The 27,956-nt window shown below is 38.1% G+C and overlaps 1 protein-coding gene across 2 annotated transcripts in view; it reads left to right on the top strand.

Annotated features, from left to right (window-relative positions):
* The window catches only part of acss2l (acyl-CoA synthetase short chain family member 2 like), a 96,233-nt gene that overhangs the window by 62,884 nt on the left and 5,393 nt on the right, over positions 1-27,956 (top strand). For both annotated transcript variants that reach the window (XR_007935238.1, XM_028803706.2), the window contains exons 11-16: positions 320-452; positions 6,385-6,441; positions 7,820-7,900; positions 19,822-19,930; positions 24,295-24,363; positions 27,025-27,201. Coding sequence is in view for 1 of the 2 variants with exons in the window: in XM_028803706.2 (XP_028659539.1) it covers positions 320-452; positions 6,385-6,441; positions 7,820-7,900; positions 19,822-19,930; positions 24,295-24,363; positions 27,025-27,201 (626 nt within the window). In the remaining variant the exon portion in view is untranslated. The remainder of the gene's footprint in view (positions 1-319; positions 453-6,384; positions 6,442-7,819; positions 7,901-19,821; positions 19,931-24,294; positions 24,364-27,024; positions 27,202-27,956) is intronic.

Consider the following 27,956-nt stretch of genomic DNA (forward strand, 5'->3'; position numbering starts at 1 on the left):
TCTCTGTTTGCAAAGTGTTTTCCCCCAACGTCCAATGTACTTGCAGGTTAGATTAACTGCTTGAGTGTGAGTGTGTATCAGAATGTGCCTTGTGATGGTCTGAGGCCCCGTCCAGCACTGATTCCTGTATGCCGCCCCGACTCTCAACTGGATTATTGTGTTAGGCAATAGACGGACAGAAAAATAAGTAACTACAATAGCAAAATCAACTCTGTATTTAACATATAGAACTAGAAGTGATGGCAATAACAGGTATGAAAGTATTAAAGTCAAGGAAATTTACAATTAAATTATTTCTCAATGCTTGTATTTTGCTAAGGTACAATCTTGATTCTCTAAAGATAATGGCCACAGTTGGGGAGCCAATAAATACTGAAGCTTGGCTGTGGTGCTACAATATTGTGGGACAGAAGCGATGTCCGGTCCTTGATACTTTCTGGCAGACAGAAACAGTGAGTGTCTTCTATGAATCTGAAATATTGCAGTCTCGTTTTTTAATTTTTACAGCATATTATCCTTTAAACCAGACTGAATCCCTCTCAAATCATGTAAGACATTAGTGATCTTGTCAGCCTTGCAGTCTGTGGCTTACTTGTATTTCCTTGCATTACTTATTATTACTTATTATTCAGGCAAGATGTAATAATACTTATTATTACATCTTGCCTGAAGAAGGGGCCTGAGTTGCCTTGAAAGCTTGCATATTGTAATGTTTATAGTTAGCCAATAAAAGTTGTCATTTTGCTTGGCTTTTCTCTACTTGCATTACTTTATACATTAAAATGTTGTTTTGTGATTTCATAGTATTAGCCAGTTGTATGCACATACCTTTGTCTTTTTTGGGGTTTTTATATGTGAGTATTTCATTTCTGATGTTAATTTCATGTTTGGTTTTGAAATTGCAAAGTTGATTTTCTTTATTCATGCGACGGTATTTTGAATCCCTCACAGGACCACAATAGTTGTGCTATATGGCAGAGATCACACACAACATTATACCCTTGGTGGATACGACAACCTTCGAAACTAATAGCCATAGTTAGCTTTATTAATTTTTACTAGGGCTATATACAGTATATATATATATATATATATATATATATATATATATATATATATATATATATACTGTATATATATATATATATATATATCTATACTAATTAATAAAAGGCAAAGCCCTCACTGACTCACTGACTGACTGACTCACTCACTCATCACTAATTATCCAACTTCCCATGTAGGTGGAAGGCTGAAATTTGGCAGGCTGATTCCTTACAGCTTACTTACAAAAGTTAGGCAGGTTTCATTTCGAAATTCAACGCGTAATGGTCATAACTGGAACCTCTTTTTTGACAATATACTGTAATGGACGGCAGCTCGATGGCCGTGGGAGGCGGAGTTGAGTGTCACGTCATCACGCCTCCCACGTAATCACGTGAAAAGACTGTGAACGCAGTAGGGAGAAATGAAGGAAGAGCCGCAAACAGCGAAGAACAAAAAATTCATTAAACAATTGAGAAGGGAGCGAAACAATAAGAAGCTAGCGAGTGAAGCATACAAGCATCTTCATAAGGGAAACAAAGCTCGGTGTAAAACGTAAGTTTAAATTAAGTTTATAGAAACGCTCCCGCTGCGGATTGCAATAACATATTCGCGAGATAAAAGTTTAATGAGAAGACACGAGGTATAAACGAACCACACGCCGTAGCGCAACGTTAGGGGCTTCACATCTGCCGCTGACGTTCGAGATTCGATTCCCGAGAGGGGATGCAATGAGTGTGTACGCATGAAGAGCACAGAATTAGGGCAAAACACGTGTCGCGTACTCTTTGCATAATTTGAAAGTAAACAATTTCAACCATTCTATGATCTGCTTCTCGCAACTGAAAGACGGCACATGGCGGATGTTAGCCGACTTGCTGACCGCAACGTTAGGGGCTTCAACTCTGGTGCTGACGATAGAGATTCGATTCCCGATAGGCGATGCAGTGAGTGTGTACGCCTGATGAGCCCAGAATTAGGGAGAAACACGTGTCGCATACTCTTTGCATTATTTGAAAGTAAACTATTAAAACCATTCTATGATCTGCATCTGGGAACAGAAAGAGGGCACGTGGCGGACGTAAGGCGACTTGCTGACCAACCACAAGCGTAACCTGGCAGGTAACCACCCATACAATCAGATTGTGATTCAGAAAACGAATGCCATGAATGTAATTACCACGATCTACATACTGTCAAATAAACGAAACACACACCGTAGCGCGACAGCTGTGAAAAGGGAGGTTCACAAAAAAACAGATCCTTAACAAATTGTTAATGGTATATTTTCGATCAGTTTAAAAAGGTTTTCTTTTCTTCTTAATAAAAAATTAAAAGCAGTACTTCGCCACAACGAAGCGCGAGAATTTGGCTATATATATCTGCTTCTCGCAATTAAAAGAGGGCACGTGGCGGATGTTAGACGACTTGATGACCAAGCATAAGCGTTACCTGCCAGGTAACCACCCATACAATCAGATTGTGATTCAGACTAGGAATGCAATGAATGTAATTACCCCGATCTACATACAAGGCGAAAGTCTTGCAACATTCAAAGATGATGGTTTGGGATAAGTACACCATGAAACATAAAAGAGCTTATGAAGCCTTGAACCGAAAAAAGCAAGATCTCAGAGATCGTAAAAAAAAAATAGGAGGTAATGTCGTTTTACTCGCTGTAGATTTTAGTCAAACATTACCAGTTATTCCACGAGGGAGACCAGCAGATGAACTCAACGCGTGTTTACAATCCATGCTTCTCCCACGGTCGGTTATATGTCGCGTGTTCTCGGGTAGGTACACCAAAAAATGTATACATTTAAGCATGTAATGGGCAAACAAAAAATGAGGTATACCCGAAGGCACTGCAGCAGTACTCAATGTAACTTTACTTCTTAAATGTTAATGTTTTACTGTTTAATAATTTATACGCTTCTTATATGTTGTTCAAATTCTTTTATCAAAATACCAGTGACAGCGCAATGCACGATAACATGGAGTGAATACACCATACGCATCCGCCCACGGCCACCCTGGTGTGCGCAGATAGGAGTTGATTCTACAATAAAATAAAATAAAGATAAAAATGAGTAATACAATCATCACCCATAAAGCGGATAGCAGACGTGACGTACTATATGTGTACCAGATTTCAAGTCAATAGGTGAAACGGTTTGCGAGCTACAGGTGATTTAAAATCCTGGACAGACAAACGAATAGCCACGGTAGCAAATTATAGAAGAAGATTTTACTGTTTAATAATTTATATTTATATGAAATGTGCTTCTTATATATTACTTCATATTCTCATATGATAATGATGTTAATGTTGTTTATGTGTATATATATATATATATATATATACAGTGGAACCTCGAGATACGATCACCTCTGTATACGAGAAATTCAAAATACGAGGAAAGTATGAGCGAAAAATTCAGATCTAAATACGAGCATTGGCTCACGTAACGAGCCACGAGCCAGGCTGTGGGTATAGCTCGCGGATTAGCGAGGGGGCGTGGTAGCTGTAGTGAGCCGCAGGGCGATCTGCGGTGTCTGCATTTCTCACCTAAGTGCACAGGTGGGAAACTGCCCACATCCATGATTTGTCCTGTGGCTGATGGGCTGGGCAGGGTTGCCACCCGTCCTTTAATATACAGAATCGTCCAGTATTTGAGAACAAAATTGCGCGTCCCGTTTTGAATCAATACGTATGCGTCCCTTATTTTTTTGTATTAAAAGTGGTAACCCTAGCAGCTGCCATGTCTTCCCCGCATATATAGAGAAGCGCGAGCCGGTTATGGGGGAGAAGAAGTAAAAGAAAAGAGAGGAGAGAGAACAGAGGTTGCAGGAGGAGGCAGGAATCCGCAGCAGTAGGATGTCGGTGCGAGAGAGCGAGCGAGTACAGGCTCGCGTGTAGCTGAACAGGCGAGCCAAACAGCTGAAGCAGGACGGTGTAGAGAAGGTCAGCTGCATTAAGTGTCTCGCCTGTTGCAGAGCCCGCATGGCAGAAGCAGGTGAGACGCTAACAGAGAAGAAGCACCGGGGATTGTCATCTGTTTTTTGAAGACTGCTTCCTGTTGACGTTTTAACCTCGTGTTAAAGGATTGTTATTCTTATGTACTTTAAACCTCCACTTCACAACTATTTTAAGGATTATTTATTTAAAGATTTATTGAATGCTCTACTGCACTTTGGACACCTGTTTTGATTCTTTTAATAATCAGTTATATTATTTACCAGTGTTATTTATTAAAGGTAGACTACAGTATATATAATTTATCAGTGTTATTTGTTAGGAAAAATGATTTTTATGTTAATATATTTGGGATGCGGAACGGATTAACTAGATTTCCATTATTTTCAATGGGGACGTTTGTGCTAGATACGAGAAATTCGCTATACAAGCTCAGTGCTGGAACGAATTAAACTCGTATCTAGAGGTTCCACTGTATATATATAAATAATATATGTGTATATGTATGTATATGTATATATGTATATGTATATATATGTATATATATATATATATATATATATATATAATATATGTGTATGGGCGGCACGGTGGCGCAGTGGTAGCGCTGCTGCCTCGCAGTTAGGAGACCCGGGTTCGCTTCCCGGGTCCACCCTGCGTGGAGTTTGCATGTTCTCCCCGTGTCTGCGTGGGTTTCCTCCGGGCGCTCCGGTTTCCTCCCACAGTCCAAAGACATGCAGGTTAGGTGGATTGGTGATTCTAAATTGGCCCTAGTGTGTGCTTGGGGTGTGTGTGTGTGTGTGTGTGTGTCCTGCGGTGGGTTGGCACCCTGCCCGGGATTGGTCCCCTGCCTTGTGCCCTGTGTTGGCTGGGATTGGCTCCAGCAGACCCCCGTGACCCTGTGTTCGGATTCAGCGGGTTGGAAAATGGATGGATGGATATATATATATATATTCACGGCATTCGTAGTCCGAGGTTCGATTCCCGAGAGGGAGTGCAGTGGAGTGTGTACACCTGATGAGCCCAGAATGAGGGCGAAACACGTGTCGTGTACTCTTTGCATTTATTTGACAGTAAACTATTTCAACCATATATATATATATATATATATATATATATATATATATATATATATATAAAATATGTGTATATGTATATATGTGTATATATATATATATATATATATATATAAATAATATATGTATATATGTATATATATATATATATATATATAAATAATATATGTGTATGTGTATATATGTATATATATATATGACAGCAACACTCATAACAATGACAACACAATTACATTGACAATCATGTTACGTTATTTTTAAAATGTTTCCTTTACTTTTTCATAACCTCTTTAACACACTACTTCTCCACTGCGCAGCGCGGGAATTTTGCTAGTGTGTATATATATATGTAGATATGTAAAAATGTATATGTATATATATGTGTCTGTATGTGTATTTATATATATATATAATATATATATATATATATATATATATATATATATATATATATATATATAGATGTGTGTATGTATGTATGTGTGTATATGTATGTGTATATATATTTTGATATATGTATATATATGTGGATGTGTATATGTATATATATATGTATATATGTAGATATGTATATATAAGTATATATGTTTATGTATATATATGTTTACATAACCTCTTCAACACACTACTTCTCCGCTGCGAAGCACGGGTATTTTGCTAGTATATATATACTGTATATATAAGCAATGGGTTTCTATGTTTTAGTTTTAGTTTAGTTTTAGTTACAACCTCATTCTGCCTTTGACGTTCAATTTTGTCTTGATCTTTCAGTTACTTGGTTTCATTTGCCCTCCTAGTTTGTGACCATTTGTTTGTTCTGACCATATCTTTTATGTTTAATCATCTCTTGGTTTTATTAAGTTCAAAATAATCCTCGGGCACACCAATAGATAGATAGATAGATAGATAGATAGATAGATAGATAGATAGATAGATAGATAGATAGATAGATACTTTATTAATCCCAAGGGGAAATTCACAAATATGTTGTTAACTGATTTCCAACTGCATATGGATAATGATCATAATGAATTACACAGTAATAAACATTTTGACTGTTTTAAGTCTATTATGTTCCTCCTCAGACATAGCCTAAATTTTGCAAATTAATAAATACATTAAAAGAAAAGAGACTAACATCCCATCTATGACTATTTCATGTCTTCTATGGGTGATTTTGGGATGGGGTTCATCACTATAGGATGTCTTTCACTATAGGTGGGGAGAGCCTGATTTTATAGCAATTTGGACTTAAAATAATATTTCTTACTTTTTTTGTAACTACAGGGTGGTCATGTTCTGACTCCTTTACCTGCTGCTACACCCCTGAAGCCAGGCTCTGCTGTAAGTACTGTTTAATCACTTGGGAGGCTTTGTGGGTGAAATAAGAAGCAATGCAGTTAGTTTCTTGAAATATGTATCTCAAAACTATGAGGGTAAGTCAATAATTATCTACCCTTTTGTGATTAGCAGCACAGCTTTCCCTGTGCACGTGTGGAAACAGTGGGTGACTGTTGCCACAGTGGTAAAGTTTCTATCTTGATCACGGCTGCTACTCTTTGCGTTTGCACCTAAAGAAGAGCAGCAACCAATGATCTGCCTTCTATGGGCTGAAAGCCATACAAGGATTGGCGGAGTGTTTGCAAATGGATTGAGATATTGAGAAATAGTCAACACTGAGAAAATCTGTGCCATGTTTCTGACAAATCAATAAAGATTTCAACCCCTTTTATATCTTCAGTCCATAAAAAGTGGATCACTGCTCATAGCTGTTCTTTGGTGCAAATGCAAAGTGGACTGGCTATGTTTATTCCTAAAAAACAACAACAGAAACTGACTGATCCAGGTTGAAACTTTACCACTGTGACCACAGCTAAACCATGTTTCTGTAAGTGTGGAAATGCTCTACAGCCATCCCAAACAAAAGTATTACAAAGGTGCAGATAATTGTTGACTTACCCTCATGACTAATCCAACTCATGGTCACTGTTGCCAGAACCTATTCCAGCAACATTGGATACAAGGTAGGAACCAGAATTGGACATCGGAGTGCCATTTCATCACAGAACCCACTCAGGCATACGGCCACATTCATGTGCAGTTAATTTAAAGATTCCAATTAACCTCACATGCACACGTTTGGAGATGAGGAAGGAAAACTGCAGTACATGGAGACAAACAAATGCAGACATGAGGAGAACCTGCAAACTCTACACAGACTGGGCATGAAACTTAACCCCTCTACAATCACTGTAGCACCCAGCTACCCCAGTTCTTAAAACAACATTAGTAAATTAATTTAGAATACTTCAACCATGCATTATTCCCAGGATTATTTCGATAACACACTATTGTATTATATTAAGGGTTTTGGAGGATCCACAATCTGCTTCCAACAAAAACAAATGCAAAGATGTAACATTTTTGTTACCAGACAGCGATTTGTGTATATGAAATGTTCCCCAGGTGCTAAACCAAGAGGCGAGAGCTTCACTGATGGGACTCCAGCCCAATATGGAACAGGACCTCCAGAAGTGTTAAATGAACAACCCTCCCAAGCCAACTAATAAAAGTATACAGTACAGTGATTACTTAATATATATTTCCTTTTACACAGTATAAAAGGAACAAATATTACAGAAAATAAAATGAAATATCTTGGTTTGACACAGAGTACTGCATAAGGTAGATGGATTACAATTATTAATATATTTTTTTTAAGACTCTTCCTTTCTTTGGAATTTTACCTGCCATTTTAAGTGATTGTGGAGAAGAACTTGAAGGTGAGGCAGAAGGCTATCTGGTAAGTGTTTTCTCAAATTGCTTATCTAATAAAGCAAAACTGTGACATTAGTTCACTCTATGTGTTTCTCAGGTCTGCTCTCAAACTGAATTTGTCAGCTGTTCCTGGGCGAGTGTCAATCCAGAGTGTTTCAGATGAGCTACCTAATTGAGGCCCTAACTGAATCCATTATTCTTTAATTATGTAGCAAAAGAAACTTTGTAAAGCAATTAAAAATGCAATATACTATAAAGCAGCAACAGACAACAAAGCAGGTTGCAGAATAATTCAAAAAATGATGAATGTCAAATAAACCTATGATCCTTAAAGATACCCGCTGCTCTGGGAGAATTTCTAGTATGTCTCCTCATCCTGGAAAATGTACAGTATGCATTCTGCAGCCATCCACTGAGTTTACACTGTGCACTAGCAAGTGAAAGAGTGCTTGTTATTGTATCACTCAGGTAAATGTTTCATTTTAATAAAGGGTGAGGTTGGTGTCAATCACCTCTTATTGGTCTTCATGCAAAGAAATCTTAGAAGCTTTGAGTGTGCATGAAATACTAAATCCTAAATACCTTCTTAAAAGTGAAATACTTAGCACATGTTTGTTTCTAATTATTTTACTAATGCCAAAAATATAAAATGCCTCAAATGTAACACTGTTCAAGATATGAATTCCCTGTTACCTTTCTTATTAACTGTTACTGAATGTTTAAATTTTGTGCTAAATCATAGAAGACTTCTTCTTTCATAGCTGTTGTACTTACTAAACAAATGCATATAAAGTTTTAATAGGCTATGGTCACACAATATCTTAATCTCGTCCTGTACACAAGGAGGACTTGGTGTTACAAAAGGTGATTTCATTTCATTTTCATTTTCATTTTCAACTGCTTCTGTTCCATTCGTGAATCAGAATATATCAAATAATAAGACAAATGCAGTGGATGAGCATTTATTTAGTCTGAAAGTTGCAACTCACACTGACACACACTGTAATCATTGCCATGAAAACCGAGGTAATTGCATTCATGTACTGTATAGTTACGCACTCATATCAAAATCAGATGAGTCTTCTTCCATCAACTCTGAATAGTTAAAATGTGTTGCTGGATACAACAATGTTTTTAAAAAACACACTTCAACAATGAACTGCCTAGTTTTTGCACTCTTCTCGACATACCCTAGAAGGTTTTTGTTTGTGAAAAGCCTATCTAGCCTAGTGCCAACTATCACGCCATGTTCAGACTTGCTAAGGTAATTCATTTTGCCCATTTGAACATTCAATTAAACACTAACTGATGTTAGAAACACTGGTCTGCCAGATTTATACCGCAGATTGCTATTACATGACATATGACATGTGTGACGGATGGCCGGGGCCCATGCCTGGCCGGGATGCCCCTGCACCATATTTACCAGGGGGACAAGGGTGGGAAACCCAGTATCTCCCCCTGGACGCTATATGGGCGCCTGACCCGACACAGACGGACACGAAGGCACGTATAAAAATAAATAAACTTTTATTTTTCTTCAGCTGGAGGGCACGTCTTCCCCGTAATCCCTCCAGCCACAACACAGTCCCAAGCACAGTCCACAAGTAACACCAAGCACTCTTCTTCTCTCTTCCACCACCACTCATCCTCAGCAAGCTTTGTCCTCCTTCCACCCGACTCTGGCCGCTGAGTGGTGGTTGCTGGCTCCCTTTATTGGGCACCCGGAAGTGCTCCAGGTGCTTGATTGCTGACACCTGGCTGCACTTCCGGGTGTGGCGAGACCAATGCACAAAAGGGGCCAGCAGCTCCTGTTGCAGCACCCCCTGGCGGCGCCTGCGGAACCCAACAGGGCTGCACAGAACTCCAACCCCCATGAAGCCCTGGGGGAGTTCGAGGCACCGCTGTAACCCAGGGAGGCTGCCATCTAGCATCCAGGGGGAGATACTGGGTTTCCCACCCTTGTGCCCCTAGTAAATATGGTGCAGGGGTGTCCCGGCCAGGCATGGGCCCCGGCCATCTGTCATACATGTTAGAATATAAAGTTTGTGTGAAGGTAGCGATGTACCAAACAAACTGGAAACGCAGTATAAATGTTCCTGCAATGACAATATAAAGAGAACAATAGCTGGAATATCATCCCTATGGCATCTACTTTATTTAAAAAATGATCATGAATTTAGTTAATGTAATTCTGCAAGGAGATAGAAGCTGTCTCATTATAATTACTAAAAGAAAAAAATCAGAAGTGTAACAGATTATCAGAAGACTGCTCATCCTTGCCACTTGGTGGTGCTAAATTATAGTACTATTTATTTTTCCTTCATTATCATAGTAGAAACTGTCAGCTTATATTTTATTAAACCATTTACAATATCACTTAATAGATAAAGGTCTTACTTTCCTATGAATTTAGAACATGCTAGGGAAAAAACTGCTACATTACATTAATTGTATTGAAGTTATCTAGAAATAAATTTATAAACTTTGACACCTGGTTTAAACAATATTTGTAGTGCAATTTATTAAACCTGTTCTATTCAATAAAATACTTAAAGAAGCTGAATAACCAAACAGTACAACTGAAAGTATGACAAAGTAATGCAAGCTCTCAATTTCAATCTCCATCTTAAATACATTTTTCTGCACTTCCCTTTCCTGTGACATATTTTCAATGTAGTGAATTACAGTATTTCATGATAATTTTATATATTTAAACATATTATCATTACTTGTTATAAGACAGGAGCTCAAATGAGTAATATTCTGTAAAAACTCGTGGAACTTCCCAGGAGGCAAAATATAAAACAAAAAAACCAAAGAACAAATGCCAATCTGATCCTGTATTTCACACAAACTTGCATTTACTTTAGAGTTTAAAACCTTCTACCAAAACATCTGCTAGAGAATGGTAAGGAGAGGTTGTCAATACCTTGACCCAAAGTAACCTATACACCAGTTCCAATAAGCAAGAAGTCAGACTGGCATCTCAACTGTGTAATCACCCATTTGATCACCAAGGCTTCCCGCTCCACCGCTGCATACCTGGTTTCTTGGTCCAGCAGTTTCTGACTCAGGAGCATGATGAGGTGTTCAGCACCATCAACCCTCTAGCTCAGCATGTCACCAAGACCTGTGTCCAAAGCTTCCATCTGGAGAATGTAAGGTAAAGAAAAGTTAGGAGCTTTCAACACTGATGCTTACAAAGAAGTTGAGGGCATCATACAGAGGATGGGGCCTTCAACATGTTCATTGGACCCTTTTCCTAGTCCTCTGGTAAAAGCTAATGTATCAGGTGTAAGCCCTCTTATTGCTGATATTAATCACTCTCTCCAGAGCAGCTTAGTCCCACTGGCCTTGAAAACTGCAAAAATTAGACCTCATTTTAAAAATCCTCTTTGTATCCTGAAGTGATAGCAAACTATTGTCCGATCTCCAACCTTCCATTTTTGTCTAAGGTTTTGGAAAAGGTTGTTTTGGTTCAGCTTCAGGATCACCTCAAAAAATTCAATCTGTTTGAAAAATTTCAATCTGGTTTCGGAACTTCTCACAGTACAGAGACAGCCCTGGTCAGAGTCACCAATGACCTCCTGATGGCTGCTGACCAGGGCTCTCCATCACTCCTTATCCTCCTGGACCTCACAGATGCATTTGATACGGTAGATCATAATATTCTCCTTCATCATCTTCACTATACAATTGGACTTTCTGGCATTACTTTGGAATGGTTCGAGTCCTATTTTACAGACAGGGCTGAGTATGTGGACTTGGGGGATGCTAAATCTCATACCCACACTGTCACCTGTGGGGTCCCACAAGGATCAGTCCTTGGGCCGACCCTCTTTAATATCTATATGCTACCCCTGGGTCACATCATCCACAAGCATGGAGTTTCATTCCATTGCTATGCTGATTATACGCGGCTCTATGTGAGACTGGATTCAACTTCTCTTACACCTCCATCAACTTTTTTCTCTTGCTTGGATGAGATTGAGGCCTGGATGTCCAAGAACTTTCTCAAGCTGAACAGCACCAAAACTGAAGCTGTTTTAATTGGCACCCCCCATCACTTTGTTCCCTGTAAATTGTATTTCTTTTTTTGACCGTACCATTACCCTCTCCCCTTCTGTTACAAATCTGGGTGTCAAGTTAGACTCCCATCTGTAATTTGATACACATGTCCATCACTTTTGTAAAATTGCATTCCTTCATCTCCGAAACATAGGCAATCTCCGTCCCTACCTTTCCCTCTGTGATGCTGAATAGCTGGTTCATGCCTTTGTCTCATCCAGTCTGGACTATTGTAATGCACTCCTCATCAGGATACCCAACAAGAGCCTTCAAAAGCTACAACAAATTCAAAATAGTGCTGCAAGAATCCTGATGGGGGTGCGGAAATATGAACACATTTCACAAATCCTTTGATCACTTCATTGGCTCCCTATCCATCTCCGTATCGAATACAAACTCTGTTTGTTTACTCACCAGTGTATCCATGGAAATGCTCCACAATATCTTAAAGAACTCCTTATACTACAATCCACTACAAGAAATCTCCGTTTTACAAATACCTACCGCCTTCACCCCCCTGTGACCAAATTTCATACAATGGGAGACCGAGCCTTTGCAGCCGCTGCTCCACAGCTCTGGAATGCCCTACCAGAGAGCCTAAGAACACAGCAGATTGTGGGCTGTTTTAAAAAACAGCTAAAGACTTTTCTATTTAGGAAAACTTATTAACAAGAATGCTATAATTATTGTTGTTTTATTTCTGTTTTTATCTCGCTTTGCCTTTGTTTAAACTTTTTATGTTGCACTTTGAGATTTACTGCTAATGTAAAGTGCCCTATAAATAAAATGCATTATTATTATGATGATGCTGACATTAGGGCGTTCCTTAGGTCACTAAATGCAGCTTCAGCTTTATCATCCCATACCACAGTATTTGGGGCCCTCTTCTTTGTCAGATATGTCAAGGGTATTGCTCTCTCTGAAAAACAGGGCACAAGCCGGCATTAGTAACCTGGTAGACCAAGAAAGACTTGCACTTGCCACTTGGTTATTGGACAGGGCTGTTTCCATATGGCATGCATTTTGGAACTCTGTGACCTCACAGAACCCCTGCCCACCAGATAGCCCAAATATTTGACTTTGTGTAACCCAAAGAAACACTTCTTTGGATTAATTCGAAGACCAGCTTTAGTTAATGTATGAAGCACCGATCGGACCTGCTGTAGGTGTTCCTTCCGTGTACTGGAATAAATGACAATGTCATCCATTATAGGAGTTACGGGGACGTAGCAATTTATGTACCAGCCTCTGGAAGGTTGCTGGTACCCCATGCAACCCACAAGGACACAATATTTTCAGTGATCGCTAGAGGTGCTAAACATACTCTCAGCCTTCATAGAGTCCATTAAAGGAACCTAACAGTACCCTTTCATCATGTCAAGTGTGGTCAAGAATTCTGCTTGGCCAAGCTGCTTGAGGATGTTGTCCGCTTGTGACATTGGATAGGCATCAAATTGTGAAATTTGATTAAGCCGACAGAAATCCTTGGAAAACCTCCAACTCCCGTCTGGCTTGGAACTAATATAATAGGACTGGACCAGGGATTATGACTTTCCTCTATTACACCTAGATCCAGAATGTGCTTGATTTCCACATTGGGTCCGAAGTTAAGGGTTGTTTTAAGTGCGAAGAGTGAAGGGGGCTGTCTGGAGGAGAGATCTCCTTCCACAGTTTCTTTGATTTATGTGATACACCCATTCGCTCAGTTGAAAAATTGGTTTGTTTTACCAAATAATTAACAAGCCCCTTCCTTTCCTGAACTTTGTATTGGCCTTGCCAGTGTGCCAGTAATGTGAAGTGTAAGGTAGGAACAAGGACCATGTCACAATCTCTTGAGCAAAACTCCTGAAGAGATGTGCCGCGGTCATAACAATGGGTCTGTGCTGCTTGTGCCTTTTCCATGTGACTTTTCAGAAGATCAAATTTTTGCAAATCTATCACATAATTGCATGATATGTTCTAATATATTTATGGAGGTGACTGCCGCCTCCTCCTCCCATCCATTTTGTAAAATGTTCAATATGCCGCAGGGTTGTCATCCATATAACAATTCAAAGGGTGAGAAACCGGTAGAGTCTTGAAGGACTTCCCAATAGGCAAATAAAATGACTGGGAGCTAATCCAAATTCCTCAATTCCTCGCTGACTCCCTTAGGTAGCACCTGCTTGAGGGTCTGGTTAAACCGCTCTACTAGACCATCTGTTTGAGGATAATACATCAAGGTCCTTAAATGCTTTATCTTGAGTACTTGGCTGTTTCCTTGAACATCTCTGAGGTTAAAGGCGTTCCCTGGTCCGTCAGGAGTTCTTTAGTGATGCAGAATCTCACAAAGACCCCTACCAATTCCCGTGCAATGGCTTCAGATGTAGCTGTTTGCAGTGGGACAGCTTCAGGATATTGTGTAGTGCAATTGGCGAGGATTAAGATATATTTATGTCCTCTAGCTGAGGGCTCTAGTGTTCCTACTAAATCGACCCCGATGCGTTCAAGAGGGATATCGATAAGGGGAATGGGAACCAGAAGAGCATGGTCCTCCCTATGATTTTGAGGCAGTTGACACTCCAGATTGAACTCACAAAAGTGCCAAACCTCCTTGTTAATCCCAGGACAATAAAATCTGAGCTTAATATGTTCGAGGGTTTTTTCAGCACCGAAATGGGCACCCAGCGGTGGGTGTGTGCTAGCTCACAGACCTGCTGCCGGAAGGACTGCAGAACCAACAACAGCGATTGGACCTCCTCCTCATGTTCTTTACCTGATACAGAAGGTCATTATTCAAGACAAAGTGGATGCCTTGTGGCATAGGGTGTTGAGTGCATTGGCCATTAACCAGAACCACTGCCCTTTTAAAGAGGTTGTCCGAGCTGACCTCAGTGGGTGTGGTTTCACCCCAAGATGCCGTAGCATTGACTGATAACGCTTTATTCTGTGATGTTCTGGGGATTGCCACGTCACACTGGGTGGCCACATGTTCTTTCTCAGCTAGCTGTGTACACAGCATGGAGGCAGCCTCGGGTGTATTTTCTCTGTTCATTATGAGGCACAAGACTTTTTTAAGAGTGGGTTGTGTTATACCGCTTTTACTTTTAAGCCAGTCCCGCACCAGTATCACTTGGAAAAGAGGATTTTGGAGTTGCCTTAATGAGTCCTCTTAATTGATGAAACACAAGGCCATCCTGTATCAGCAGGTTTCTCTGAGAATACAGGTTAGACTGGTCTTATAATTCAACCACTGTCACGGTAATACAAATCGAAGGCAACAATACAGGTGTTTCTACCAGAATCTATTAAGGCGGTCACTTTCTGTCCATTAAAAAGCACCACTCCTGCACAAGGAAAAGAAAAGGTGTTAGCACGTGAACAGTACCTCTCTCCCTTTGCCCAGTTTCAGGTTATGAACTCACCAAGTAAAGGGGAGTGGGGAATGTTGTGCCATACCTCCCTGCACTTGAAAGAGTGCTAGGGGATCATGTGCTTGTCCTTAGGCTTCTGAGCTTGGTCCATACTGTGGTACTGGGATCTTAATTAGTGACATCTGAGTTTGGCAAGTGGAATGTTCTGATCTCTCAGATTATGAAGCTGTTCTGTGTTGCTCTATGGTGTCTATGAGAGCCTCCATATTTTTAAAAGGTTGCCTCCAGACCAGCTGAGCAAGATAGTTGGGAAGGGCGTTTATGAGCAAATTTCACACGACCTGCTCTACTACCTGCCGGGAGTCATTTACAACTGGCCATAAGCAACACCCGACTCTGCTGCATAAGTCCATTGCCTATGAGCGTGTTGGTCACTCTGGGACAAACCGCTATTCATGGCATATTCTTACCTGCTGCTATGGGGAGATGTCACACCTTTTTAGGATCTCTGCCTTTAGGAGTTCATAGTTAGCTGCCTCTTTCTCTGGAAGATCATAGTAAGTCCTCTGCACCTCCCCCTTCAGGAACAGCGCTATTGTGTTAGCGCATTCTGCACACTCCCAATGATTCCCAATTCTTCCAAAAATCTGAAAATAAGACTCGATATCATCATCAGTTTGTAAAGGGACGGAGCTTGCGCCTTGTCCTTCTGAAAAGCAGCTTGTGCTTGTGCCTGCGCCTCATACTCGGTGAGTTGGGTGTGGTACTCTCCCACCTGGACCTTCAAGAACTGGAACTCCAATGCCATGATTGTCAGACTGGCTGTGAGGTTCTGCTCCTGGCTTGTCTTGTAGCGAAATCCTGCCAACTATGCCACTGTGAAAAGATAACAGAGAGACAGAAGAAGGTTTGGGGTAGCCACTTCATATACTTGGAAAAGATGCAAAAATCTGCAATGAAAACGTCATTACAGACTGAGTTCAAGACAGAACTGAATTAACAGGAACAAGATGGCATTTTTTTGGACATGGGTTGGAGGAAGTGATGTCATTGGGGCTGGAACTGGAAGTGATACCATTGGGGACAGAACCGGAAGTGATGTTGACAGGCTCAGGTGAGATTTCCCTTGGGTAGTCTGCAGGAGAAAGAGAGAAAGGGTTACTACACACTGCCACCCTCTGGTTTGGCATGATGTTACCATTTTTTGAGCCCGTTGATTGCCTCCGACTTGCAAGTGTGTGACAGCTGGTATGACTCACATTTCTCCAAAATATCTTGCTTTAATAGCAATGCTTGACTTTCTATGGTAGACCTTTATTGCCTTTGTTTATCTTGCCTTGCTGTGCTCACATTGCCTTACTGTGTTCATATGCATTAATACAGTATGCAGATTTGTTGGTTTGTTCTGATATTCGATTGGCAGAAAAACATGAGTGAAATGAGGAAGTGTGTCCACAAATTACATGTAGAAAAATAAAATGTTTTTACAAAGTTACAAACAGGGTTTAATTTTGCTTAGTTTTTTATGGATTGTCCTTAATTCCATGGATGACTGGCAACACTATCCCAGAATGTCCAGTGAAGAGAGTCCACACCATATGGTACCAATGCAAAAGAGTTTATCAGTCAATGAAATGACAAAGCCAAACATTCAGAGAAAGCAGATAAAAGTGACTAATAAATAAAATTGAAAAATGAACATTTTCTCAGTGTAAAACTAAACATTCTGTCCAACTTCCAAAATCAAATTTATATTGTAGAACATTTGTAGATAAAGAAAGAGGTTGGCAGCATGCACTGATACAGCGTGTTGCCAAACCCACCACACAACAAACCAACTCAGGATTCCAAATCAGGACCTGAGTGTAGCCATGCTATTGGTGACACCTCAGCACCACACTAGTTTGAATGGAATGGAACAGGTTTTTTTTTTTTTTACAATGGTTGGACTCCCAATCATGCCACCAACCCAAATTTTCCCTGCAAGTTGGAGGACCTGCTTGCAGGGCTGGATGCAGGTTAATGTCATAACCGGGATGGAGCAATTGCAGGTTAAGGGACTTGTTCAAGCGCCCAATGCAGTGGAATCACTTCTGATATGTACGGGATTCAAACCGTCAACCTTCTGATTGCCAGCGCAGATCCCTAGCCTCAGACCCACCACTCTGGCCGGAAATTTGTAGAAGATGATAAAAAACAAGCTTTGGGTAAGGAATCCCTTTCTTTAGGCTGTTAAGGCCCATAATCAGCAAAACTAAAGTTATAGCAGGGAAGGACAAAAAAGAAAATACAATGAAGTGTTGTTTAAATAAAAGGGAAAAAGGCTCACTTCCGAAAATTCCCAGAGATAATCTTACAGGTGGTTAAACAAACTTCTCACATGAGTCAGCCCAATATGTTCCTTAACTTCCTACTCTCTATCTCAGTACTTCTCATTTTGCTGCCTCCTATAATGACCAGATTATATACCTGCCAAAGCAACTCAAAAAGGACCTCTGATATCCACACACTGCTAACACCACAAAAATGCTTTACTTATGAACCATAATAAAATTAACGTTTCCCCACACAAATGCTGCAAATGGGAATTCAACACAGGGCAAATATAAAACCATATCTTCCCAATCACTTCATACTTACTTCTCTTTTTCAAGTTTACCAGCTGCCCCTTCCAGATTAATCAGATTTTTTGCATTATCAAATTAGATAAACTAATTACTGTACTGCAAAATTGTAATAATTTACTCCACACTGGTGGACAGCAGCACTGCATTTCTAAAAGACCCACAATCAAACTCACGGTGGCAAACGTCCATTCACTATTTACACTCGTTGCTACTGTCTTATAGCACACTCTTGTAGCGCTCCACTCTTGTATTGCTTTGAGACCAGCATCTTGACTTAATTCTTGGTGGGGTGTGAACAGCAGGTGGGTACATTCAGTTAAGAAGTAAAACACAGTACTAAAATAATTTGAGTTTTTAAAAGTATTTATACTTTTCAGTGACGCCTCACTGTTTTAAGAAGTGTGTGCCAATACAGCAGGCAATGAGTATGCAGATAGTGGGACTGCTCCTCTGAGACTGGAAACTACAGCAAGATTAGCATGAAACTTATTGCTAGAAAAGAATAAAAATAGGATTGATAATGTTCTTATAGGATTGATAATGGTCTTAAAAAAGACAAAAAAATATGTAAGACTTGTGACAGTGAGTTTAAAATGTCCTGGATGGGAGTGCACACCAGCTGCTGTTTGCTTGTTGTAATATAAAGGTTTTAGCATACAGTGGAATTCAGCTGGCACTCAGTTATAAGGTGTCACTCATGCCTTGTTGTTAAAGGATACAATAAAATAACATCTACAACAAGCTTAAAAATCAACCAGAAAATGGGTGGATTTTTTATCAGAATATTTAACCAACTGATGCAGTCTATGGCAATTTTTTATTGAATTCTCTCATATCTTGGTTGCTATTTTAAAGCATGGAATAAGATGGGAACCCTGTGGGCTCATGGTACCTGAATTAATTCTCTGCAGTGTGGTATGTCATTTTTACGTGTATAAGGCGGAACTGAAGCTACTTCTGTGCCAACTTCTACTACAGTATGTAATTTCAAAGCTTATTATTTAATTAGGGTGACAAGTTTCTTCAGGGAACTAATATGGAACATGACTTATAGTCCCCCTTATTTGACTTCATTTGTTTTCTCTTTCACACCTTATTGGAAGCATATTTTGGCAAAGTGCTTCCAAATGCTGTATTCTTTGAAGATAACCACACTTTTTCATAAATAAGAGTTACAGCCTTTATTTTCACATTTATTTATTTACCTTTTTTTTACAGGGGTGCTATTCAGTGTTCTGCTGGGTCCTTCTATTCCACTCCATTTTATGAAAGAATTGTGCATTGTTTTGAGTACTTAGAGATGCATATTTTACATATTGACCCTTAGGGGAAATTTAGAGCATTGTGGAGGAAAGGACTTATTTATGTGTCGTTTTTAGAAGATGCCTGTAGTCCACAAGAAAATTCAGAATGGCCCAGTTATGGCCCACAAGTCATGGTTTGGACAGCCTTGTTTTAATCTGTTAGAAACAGAGCTTTCAACCCTGTAGTACCCCAGAATGGGGAAATAATTTGTTTTTAGATCTATTGACCCTCCTTTTAAATAAAGCACAAAGCCCTCCTGTTGTAGATGGTGTAATCTTTGTCAGACAGTTCTCTTTTCTCAGCTTTTGCTATTGTGATCTATGCTATTTTAGATATAGGACTATGGTTGAATTATTCCATTTATCTTGTAATTTTAAATTTTACTGGATTTTTCATTGTCTTCTGTATCTCTTTTTGATAAGTGGAAGGTATGTTTTATAAGGCAACATTATAATAATTAAACTGCATAGCAGATTAGAGAATGAATGGATGCATGGATTGATGGATTAAATTAGACATATCAGAATATTGCACTCTTATAGGTTGTATTACAGAAAAAAAAATCTTTTTATTTTTATTTAATTTGAAAGGTATTCAAGCAACCATGGCCTGGAATGATGCGCACAGTCTATGACGACCATAAGCGTTTTGAGAACACCTATTTCACAAAGTTTCCTGGATACTATATGACTGGTGATGGTAAGACATGGATAAACCAGAAGCAAAGCAGAATGGGTATTTAAAACCTGTTAGTTATCAGAAAACATAGAACAACTTGATAGGTTAATTTGTATTTGTATAAGAAGAAGTACATTAAAACATTGCATTTTACTGTGCATACTATGAACATTCATATTAAATAACGAATTTAAAGGATCCTAATTAAGGATTGATGATACACTTAATGAAACTTGTTTGGCAAAGATATTACTAATGTCTTGTGTGAGGCATCCAAGAACAATTAAAAAGAAACAAAAACATACAACTCATTTAAAAGTATGTTACAAGAAAGTAAAATTAACACAGTGTTAAAACATGTAGAAATTTGCAGGTCTTATCAATGATTTCATTAGGTTACGTCAATTCATTTCAATTTATCCTTATAAATCACTTTTTTACTTAGAAGCTCAATACATAATAATAATTATAACAACATAACATTCACTAACCTGCATAATCCAATAAAGGGTTGTGAATGAATTTTATTTAATTTACTGTTTTTGAAATATTCAATAAATAATTGATCACAAAAAAGATTAATAATAAAAAGGATATTGTTAATAAGGGCAGGAATTTGCTACACTGAATTGGAAATATGTAATAATATTTCATAGCAACTACTTTTGAGGAATCCTCCCTGAAGTATATGACTGTAGTGCAGTCATTAACCAGCAATGGATTTCTACCTTCTTGGTTGAAGTGCTCTTCAATTCCTCATGTTTTGGTTGTGAATGTGCATGTAAGAGTTGAGCCAATAGCGGCAGTCTGTGATATTCAGATAAAGGTTTTTTATTGTTAGCTGAAATGAAAAATACTGAAAATACATTTTCACATTAATAAACTCAAAACTAATTAATCAATAAACAGGAGCGAGAAAGCAGCTGAAGGTATAGTTTAAAATATAGTCAGAAAGTCAAATGTGGAATGGGACAAAAACTTTTAATAATGAGCCAAATTCTAAAATAAAATTAGAGCAAATGAAGAGATCCAAAACACAAGGATGGAATTAGCAAGGCTAACGTTGATTCATTAAAAAATAACAAGTGAAAGAGAGGATCTGCATTTCAGTGCTGGCAGTCTGCACTAAATGCATTTGCCTGTTGTGGCGTAAAAACTTTACATCTACCATCATTAAAGGTAATGCAAACAAGGCTTTTGCTTTTCAATGTCTAAGAAAAATATGTCACCATCAAAGAAAATATCATTTAAATTCTAGGTTTTATTTGTAACTGTTTTTTTTTCTATGTGCAGTTCACTTATGTATTTGTTGTTATCTCAAAAGTACACATTCAAAGATCTAGGCAGTAACTTTTTAAAATTCAGCCCTTCAGTGTACATACAAATCCTGGAACTATCTGGATTACAAAATAGCCTACATTTTGGATAACATTTTGAAATACAGAGCCAGGTTTCAGTGCTAATAAAGGTCTTTAAGGTATTTGAAATGGGAGCTCTGTATGGAATAAATAACACAATAAGATGCTGAGCACACAGTTGAGCATTGTTAGGTTTTTGTAAGCACTTAATAATAACAAATGTCCTGAGATTTTTTTAAGCAAGAAGACAGACATTTTGAGGTAAGGTAGTTATACTCAGCTATTCATGATGCTGGAATGTTGTCGTACTGCATATTGACTAGCACATGTAAGTATGACTTTCACTGTGCTCAGTACATTTGACAATAATGACCCTATAAACCTACAGTATGCAGCTATAAATTGGGATGTAATTAATTAGATAGATAGATAGATAGATAGATAGATAGATAGATAGATAGATAGATAGATAGATAGATAGATAGATAGATAGATAGATAGATAGATAGATAGATAGATAGATAGATAGATAGATAGATAGATAGAATTTTATTCCTCCCAAGTGTACCAAATACCAAAACAAATACTAAATAACAAATGTTAATTTACCCATTACATTATTTATTCATTATTTAAATCTTTGAAAGTATACACACATTATTTTGGTGGGAATTGTGTCTGCCCTATTTGTGCAGCCATTTGTTGCTACACTCAAAGAGACAAACTGGTAATTTTGATGTTGCTTAATTTTCAGATACTGTATGCAATCTATGGCAACAAGAGGTGTTGTGACTAGCAGATGCATTGTGTGTTGCTGGTCGTCTGATTGTCATTGACAAACAAATTTAATTAGACTCAGCTAAATCTGCGATTGAAGTCAGTCTATATACAGGAAGCTTTCTATCCGATTCTGCATTCACTAAGTACAATTTCATCATCAGAATGTATGATTGAATATTAGACATTTTTCAAAGTGGTGCTCTTACAATACAGTGCTGATTAAAGGATTTTCTGTCTGGTGTAATATAATGTCAGGTACTTGGAATGGTTCCTCAATTTGAGCTATTACAGTTAAAATCAGATAACATTTAGTTTGTAGGTTTTCTTAGAGTATATATTCATTCTCTATTACAAATCATTTTATGAAATCGAGTGTAAATGCTACAAATAAAGAACAAATCCTTGATAGATACAAAATGCGTTAAATGATAACAGTAAAATAATGTGTGTCCAGAATAAACAGAACTGGTTATTTTTTTTTAATATAATCTTAGAGCTTGCAGTTGGAAAACCAGTGGGTTCCATTAAAAGGAACAGTACATGTGTTGGTTATTGATGAATATATTGTGTTTCCTCAATTTTTATTGAGCTGCAACCTTGAACACACACCCTGCTTGATTTTATATGACAATGACAATAATTTCCAGTCATTTGTCCCAGTTTATTGTTTTTAACAACATCTTTGCAGAAACTAAGTACTTGTGTATTTAGCCCTGACTCTCATTTCTTAGGCTTTAATTTTTCTTGAACTCTTATGTATCTTTATACGGCAATTTTTGCCTCACTCCTTTTGTACAGTTTTGCCTAAATCTGTACTCTTACCTTTTGTTTAAACATGTCTTCATTCACTTTTTCTTATTTTCCATTTTTTACCCTAGTGGAATATTGACTTATTTTTGTTGACCATGTGTCTCTGTTCTAAAGATGTTTTCATGTAATAAATCCAAATCTTAGATTCTACTGCTTGGTAGAATCCTCAATAACACTGGTCTACAAAAAAATATTTTTTGTTTGCTACTGGGAACTTCAGAGCATAACAGTTGTATTGGAATTAAGCTAGCACATCAGGTTTTTGAAATACGCAAAATTGTTTTGATGTGTTTATTCTAAAAACAAACCAGAAGATGATACCAGAGACACATTAAAGCTTATTTATGTCAATTTACTTCAGTATAAAAGTGAGGTCAGCGTGCCCAAAAATGTTGGAGGCACTTGCTTTTGTGCTTGTACTGCACATCTGTCTCTCTTTGCAAGAACCAACAGCAGTTACCCATCATGCTCGGAGTGAATTTTCCCCGATATCAGTTTTCCATCATCTTTATATCTTGATGAAATCTTTCCCCATGCTCATCTCTGACATCGCTTAGATTTGGTGGAAAAAAGTCGAGATGAGACTTCAGTGACATTCTGACTCCCATAAGCTAATATACTTTCAGCATATTCTCCACAAGCTCAGTATAATTCTCTGCTCTGTGACTGTCAAGAAAATTTTGGACAACCTGCATGAATGAGGGTGCTGATTCAGTTGGCTTTAGTTTCTTTTTGAACTCATTGTCAAGCATCAGTTCATGGATTTCAGGGCCAAAAACACCTTCCTTAATTTTGGCTTCACTTTTCTCGAGACCAAACTTATTTCTTAAATGCTGAAACGTATCGCCTTTACTGTCCAGTCACCCTAGTTGTCCAAGACCTGGAACATCATAACTAAAAAACAGGTCGTGTTGGACAAAAACGGTTTTCAGATTTGGAGTCAGCAAGTGAAATTTGTTAAAGTACAGGTGAAAGAATCCCAGTAGCAAAATGCTTGTTGACCAGTGTAATCACTTAAACCAGGATGTATACCTGAAGAGTAAAGATGAGTCCCAAGAACTGGATGAAGATGTATGCTGATGCAATGTGAACTGAGAGAAGCAATTTGGATCAATAAAACAATAAGTTAATGCATTTGTCAAGTAATAGCCAAGCATTCATTCAGTCAGTCACTCAGTGAGTTAGTTAATCAATTAAGTAATTCACAGACAAAAGCAGTCAATTAATTTACAATTTACTCTAAGAAAATGGAAAATTATTCCACGTAATCGTTAATCTTATGTGCCACAATTCCCTTTTTGGAAATAAAATCTAATTTTGATGCAGTCTTCTTCCATCACCTGCTGTGTTTATCATGGGTTATTTTAATCTTATTTAGAATTCAAGCATTGTGACTAGAAGCATTATTAGAGGCTCAGTTTGTTCTGTTTCTTGCAGGCTGCCGCAGGGATAAAGATGGTTATTACTGGATTACTGGGAGGATTGATGACATGCTGAATGTTTCTGGTAAGGGTGATGAAATCTATGCTTTCCTGTTTAATTACTGCTGAAGATGGCTCTCTTCTTATCGTGCAGAACTGCTAAAGAATCAATGTGGATATCTACTGTACTACAAGATATGTAGCTATTTGTTCTGTTATTTTCATAACCTCATCATCAAGACCTCCATCATGAGAGATTTAAACTCAGGCAGATAATTTGAGTCCCAAATTTATACTAGAGTTTTGTGTGTTTAGCATACTGTATATTCACAATCATTTTCAAGCAGCATAAATGGAACTGCCTGAAATTTACTAGTAATAGATTTTTTGCTGATACTAATTCATTTTTCGAACATACTCATAAAACAACCGGATTTTTTGCAGCACTTCTCATTTTTCTAAATAATTTCCATCATCTTCAACACCCTTGCCTCAATAAGAAACAAGAGCCTGCATGCCCATTTTTGAACCAGTCTAAATTCTGCACTTACTGACACTTCTTCAATAACCACATCATCACCCTCAACACTTTCCCACCGATGATGTCTTTGAGCATGTCAGGAAGTGGAAACTTGAGGGAGCAAGATTTTTGCTAGTAGTGCTGATAAGGAAGAACACTCCAGAAAAGTTATTTGATTGCTTCCTGTATTTTCAGACTTGTGTGTCACAGAATTTTGTGTTGAAGGGGTATTTTTGTGAGTTTAAGCTATTCTTAAAGATGTTAACATTTTAAAAGTTTCAATGTACAAGCCTGATTTAATTGTTTGACCTTGTGGCATAACATCTACCAAAATTGTTCCTTCAGCATTAGTAGCCATGTCTTTACCTGCTGAGATGGGCAAACTTACATTTTTTCTTTCAAGGAGAAGTTTAAAATGCCATTCCACTGAATGTGTTTGGTGTCCAGTTCAAATTTATGGATCCATGTTTCATCCCCAGTAACAATATGTAATAAAAAGCTTTCACTCTCAGTCTCATAATGGGAAACCTAATCTGACCACAATTCTTTCATTAGTTTTATGATTGATTTCTAGGCTTGGAATCCAAAATGCTCACAACTTTGAATATCCCAAATCCTCAATAATGGTATTTCCCTATAAGAACTCCAAAATTTCATCAGGGGATGTGCAGGTAACTCTTGCAAAAACTGGTGTCAAAATGCATGCATCTATAATTAGAAACAGTTTTCATAAATTTAACCTGTATTTGAGGTGTTGTCTGGCGAAAGCCTTTGTTGTCCATAAAGAACATCAAAGCAAGACTATAGTTTTCCATTCAACATATAGAACAGGCCTCTGGACAGATGAATCAAAGATACAGGTATTAGACCACAGTAACAGCAGACATGTTTGGCACAAATCGAAGGGAGCATTTTAGGAGAAGAAGCAACCAACTGTGATGCTTGGTGGTGGATAAGTTATGGTTTGGGGTTGCTTTGCTACTTTAGGGTCTGGGTAGCTTGCAGACATCAAGTCAGCTATGAAAACTACATCATAAAAAAGTGCAATTGAGGGGAATGTGAGGCGATCTGTCTGAAAGTTATAGTTAAAATGGAAATGGACCATTCAACATGGTAATCATCCGAAGCACACTAGAAAATTCATGAAGGATTGCCTGAAAAAGAAGAAATGGATGCTTATGGATTGGCCTAGTCACAGCCCTAATTTGAATCCTATTGAAATGTTGTGGGCAATTTGTACAAGAAAACCCACAAACATCTTGCAACTGATAGAATTTTGCTTGGAGAAGTGGTTCAAAATTTCACAAGTCAATGTCAGAGACTGGTGGGAAGTCATGCAAAACTACAAAAAGATGTCATTTCTGCTAATTGGGAGGGGGCAATGCCAGCTTCTGAGGTCGAGTGTATTTACCACTTCCCCAGTACAGCATTATCCATCCATCCATTATCCAACCTGCTATATCCTAATTACAGGGTCACGGGGGTCTGCTGGAGCCAATCCCAGCCAACACAGGGCACAAGGCAGGAAACAAACCCCGGGCAGGGTGCCAGCCCACCGCAGGGCGAGAACAGCATTATATCAATGGATATTTTTGTTTAAATACATGATTGAGAAGGCAAATTTTCCTTGTAGTTGTATTCAAGTGTATCACCTTTATCTGTAAGGCCTGCTTGCATGACGATCTACTGTTTGGCTGTTCAAATATGTTGAAAAAGTCAGCAATTTCCCAGGAGTGTGCTTACTTTTTCAAATTCTTATGTGAAAAACCTAACCGAAATGTGACTGCTACAATTACTTACTCACATTGCTTTCCATTATAAAAATGCAAACTATATAGTTCGAGAAGTATGTTTTGTGTTCAGAGTTTGATAGTGTGTAAACATGGAAGCAAATGCTGACAGCCAGTTTGTTCATTCTGTATTGTACAGAATGAAAGACTTATGTGATTACAATTTAAATAGCTAAACGCAGGAGAATGTTGACTCAGCTGAGTCAGTTAAAGCTATGACATAGGCACCATGCAATCATCAGTCATATGTCTTTATATTATTATGTTATTTATAGAAATTGTTTTATGTTGAATTAATTTTTTTTTGTTATAGATCTATTTTGAATGCTTTTCTTGCTTGATAAAACTGTTGCTTCTGTTAATAATTTTGGTAAGATATTTGCGGCTGCACAGGTATAACAACATAACCCTAACTTTCTGCATCATACATGTATAGGCCATTTATTGAGCACAGCAGAGGTGGAATCAGCACTAACGGAGCATCCAGCAGTGGCAGAGGCTGCTGTAGTGAGCCGTCCTCATTCTGTAAAAGGAGAGTGTCTCTATTGCTTTGTCACTTTGAAGGATGGCAGAGAGTTCAGTCATTCCTTAGTAGAAGAGATTAAAAAGCAAGGTATGTTGGTGTTCATTTCTGATATCCTCTTTACTCTAGAGCATTGTTTTCACTAAAAATAAGACATGTTAAATTGCAAATTTGAATGGAAATTGTATTAAACTGTGTATTTATATTTGTTTGAAATAAACATAAAAATGTACATTCCCAAATTAGGACTCTTCCTTTTTCTTATTTTTACATATTTTGTATGTATAGGTCTAAGTTCACAGCTTTGTGTAAACCTGCCTGTTTGGTTAGTCTTTATTGACCCTGTCTAGTGTCACTGGATGAGGTTGCAGACAGTTCATGAGACCAAATTGATGACAATGACCAATGCAGATGGGACCGGTTCCACTGGGATGGGTAACATTTAAATCAGAAGGGAGGTGAAAAAATAGTTTAGTTGAGAATTGTTTAAACTAGGGAATCGAGGTACATGGAGTTTAGGACAAGCCAGGTTTATAACTTCATCTAAAGTGTCTGGGAATAATATAAATACAAATATACAAATTCCACAGTTAAAAAGCCAACCTTGATGAAAGGAAGAATAAAATAAATGAGTTGGATTTTCATATTTAAATGCAAGAACAGGCTTGGTATCTTTTTTTACAATATAAAAAAATGTTTCACTTTAGAACAAAGTTTCATATGGCAAATTAATATATGCCATGACTGTGAAGAAATAACTTTACTGAACTTATCCTTTAACATGTTAAAGGAATAACAGAAACCATTCTAAATCTGCGAGAGGGGGATGAGTATAATATAGATGT

Source organism: Erpetoichthys calabaricus, chromosome 6 (assembly GCF_900747795.2).
Source record: "Erpetoichthys calabaricus chromosome 6, fErpCal1.3, whole genome shotgun sequence".
In the NCBI taxonomy this organism is placed as follows: domain Eukaryota; kingdom Metazoa; phylum Chordata; class Cladistia; order Polypteriformes; family Polypteridae; genus Erpetoichthys; species Erpetoichthys calabaricus.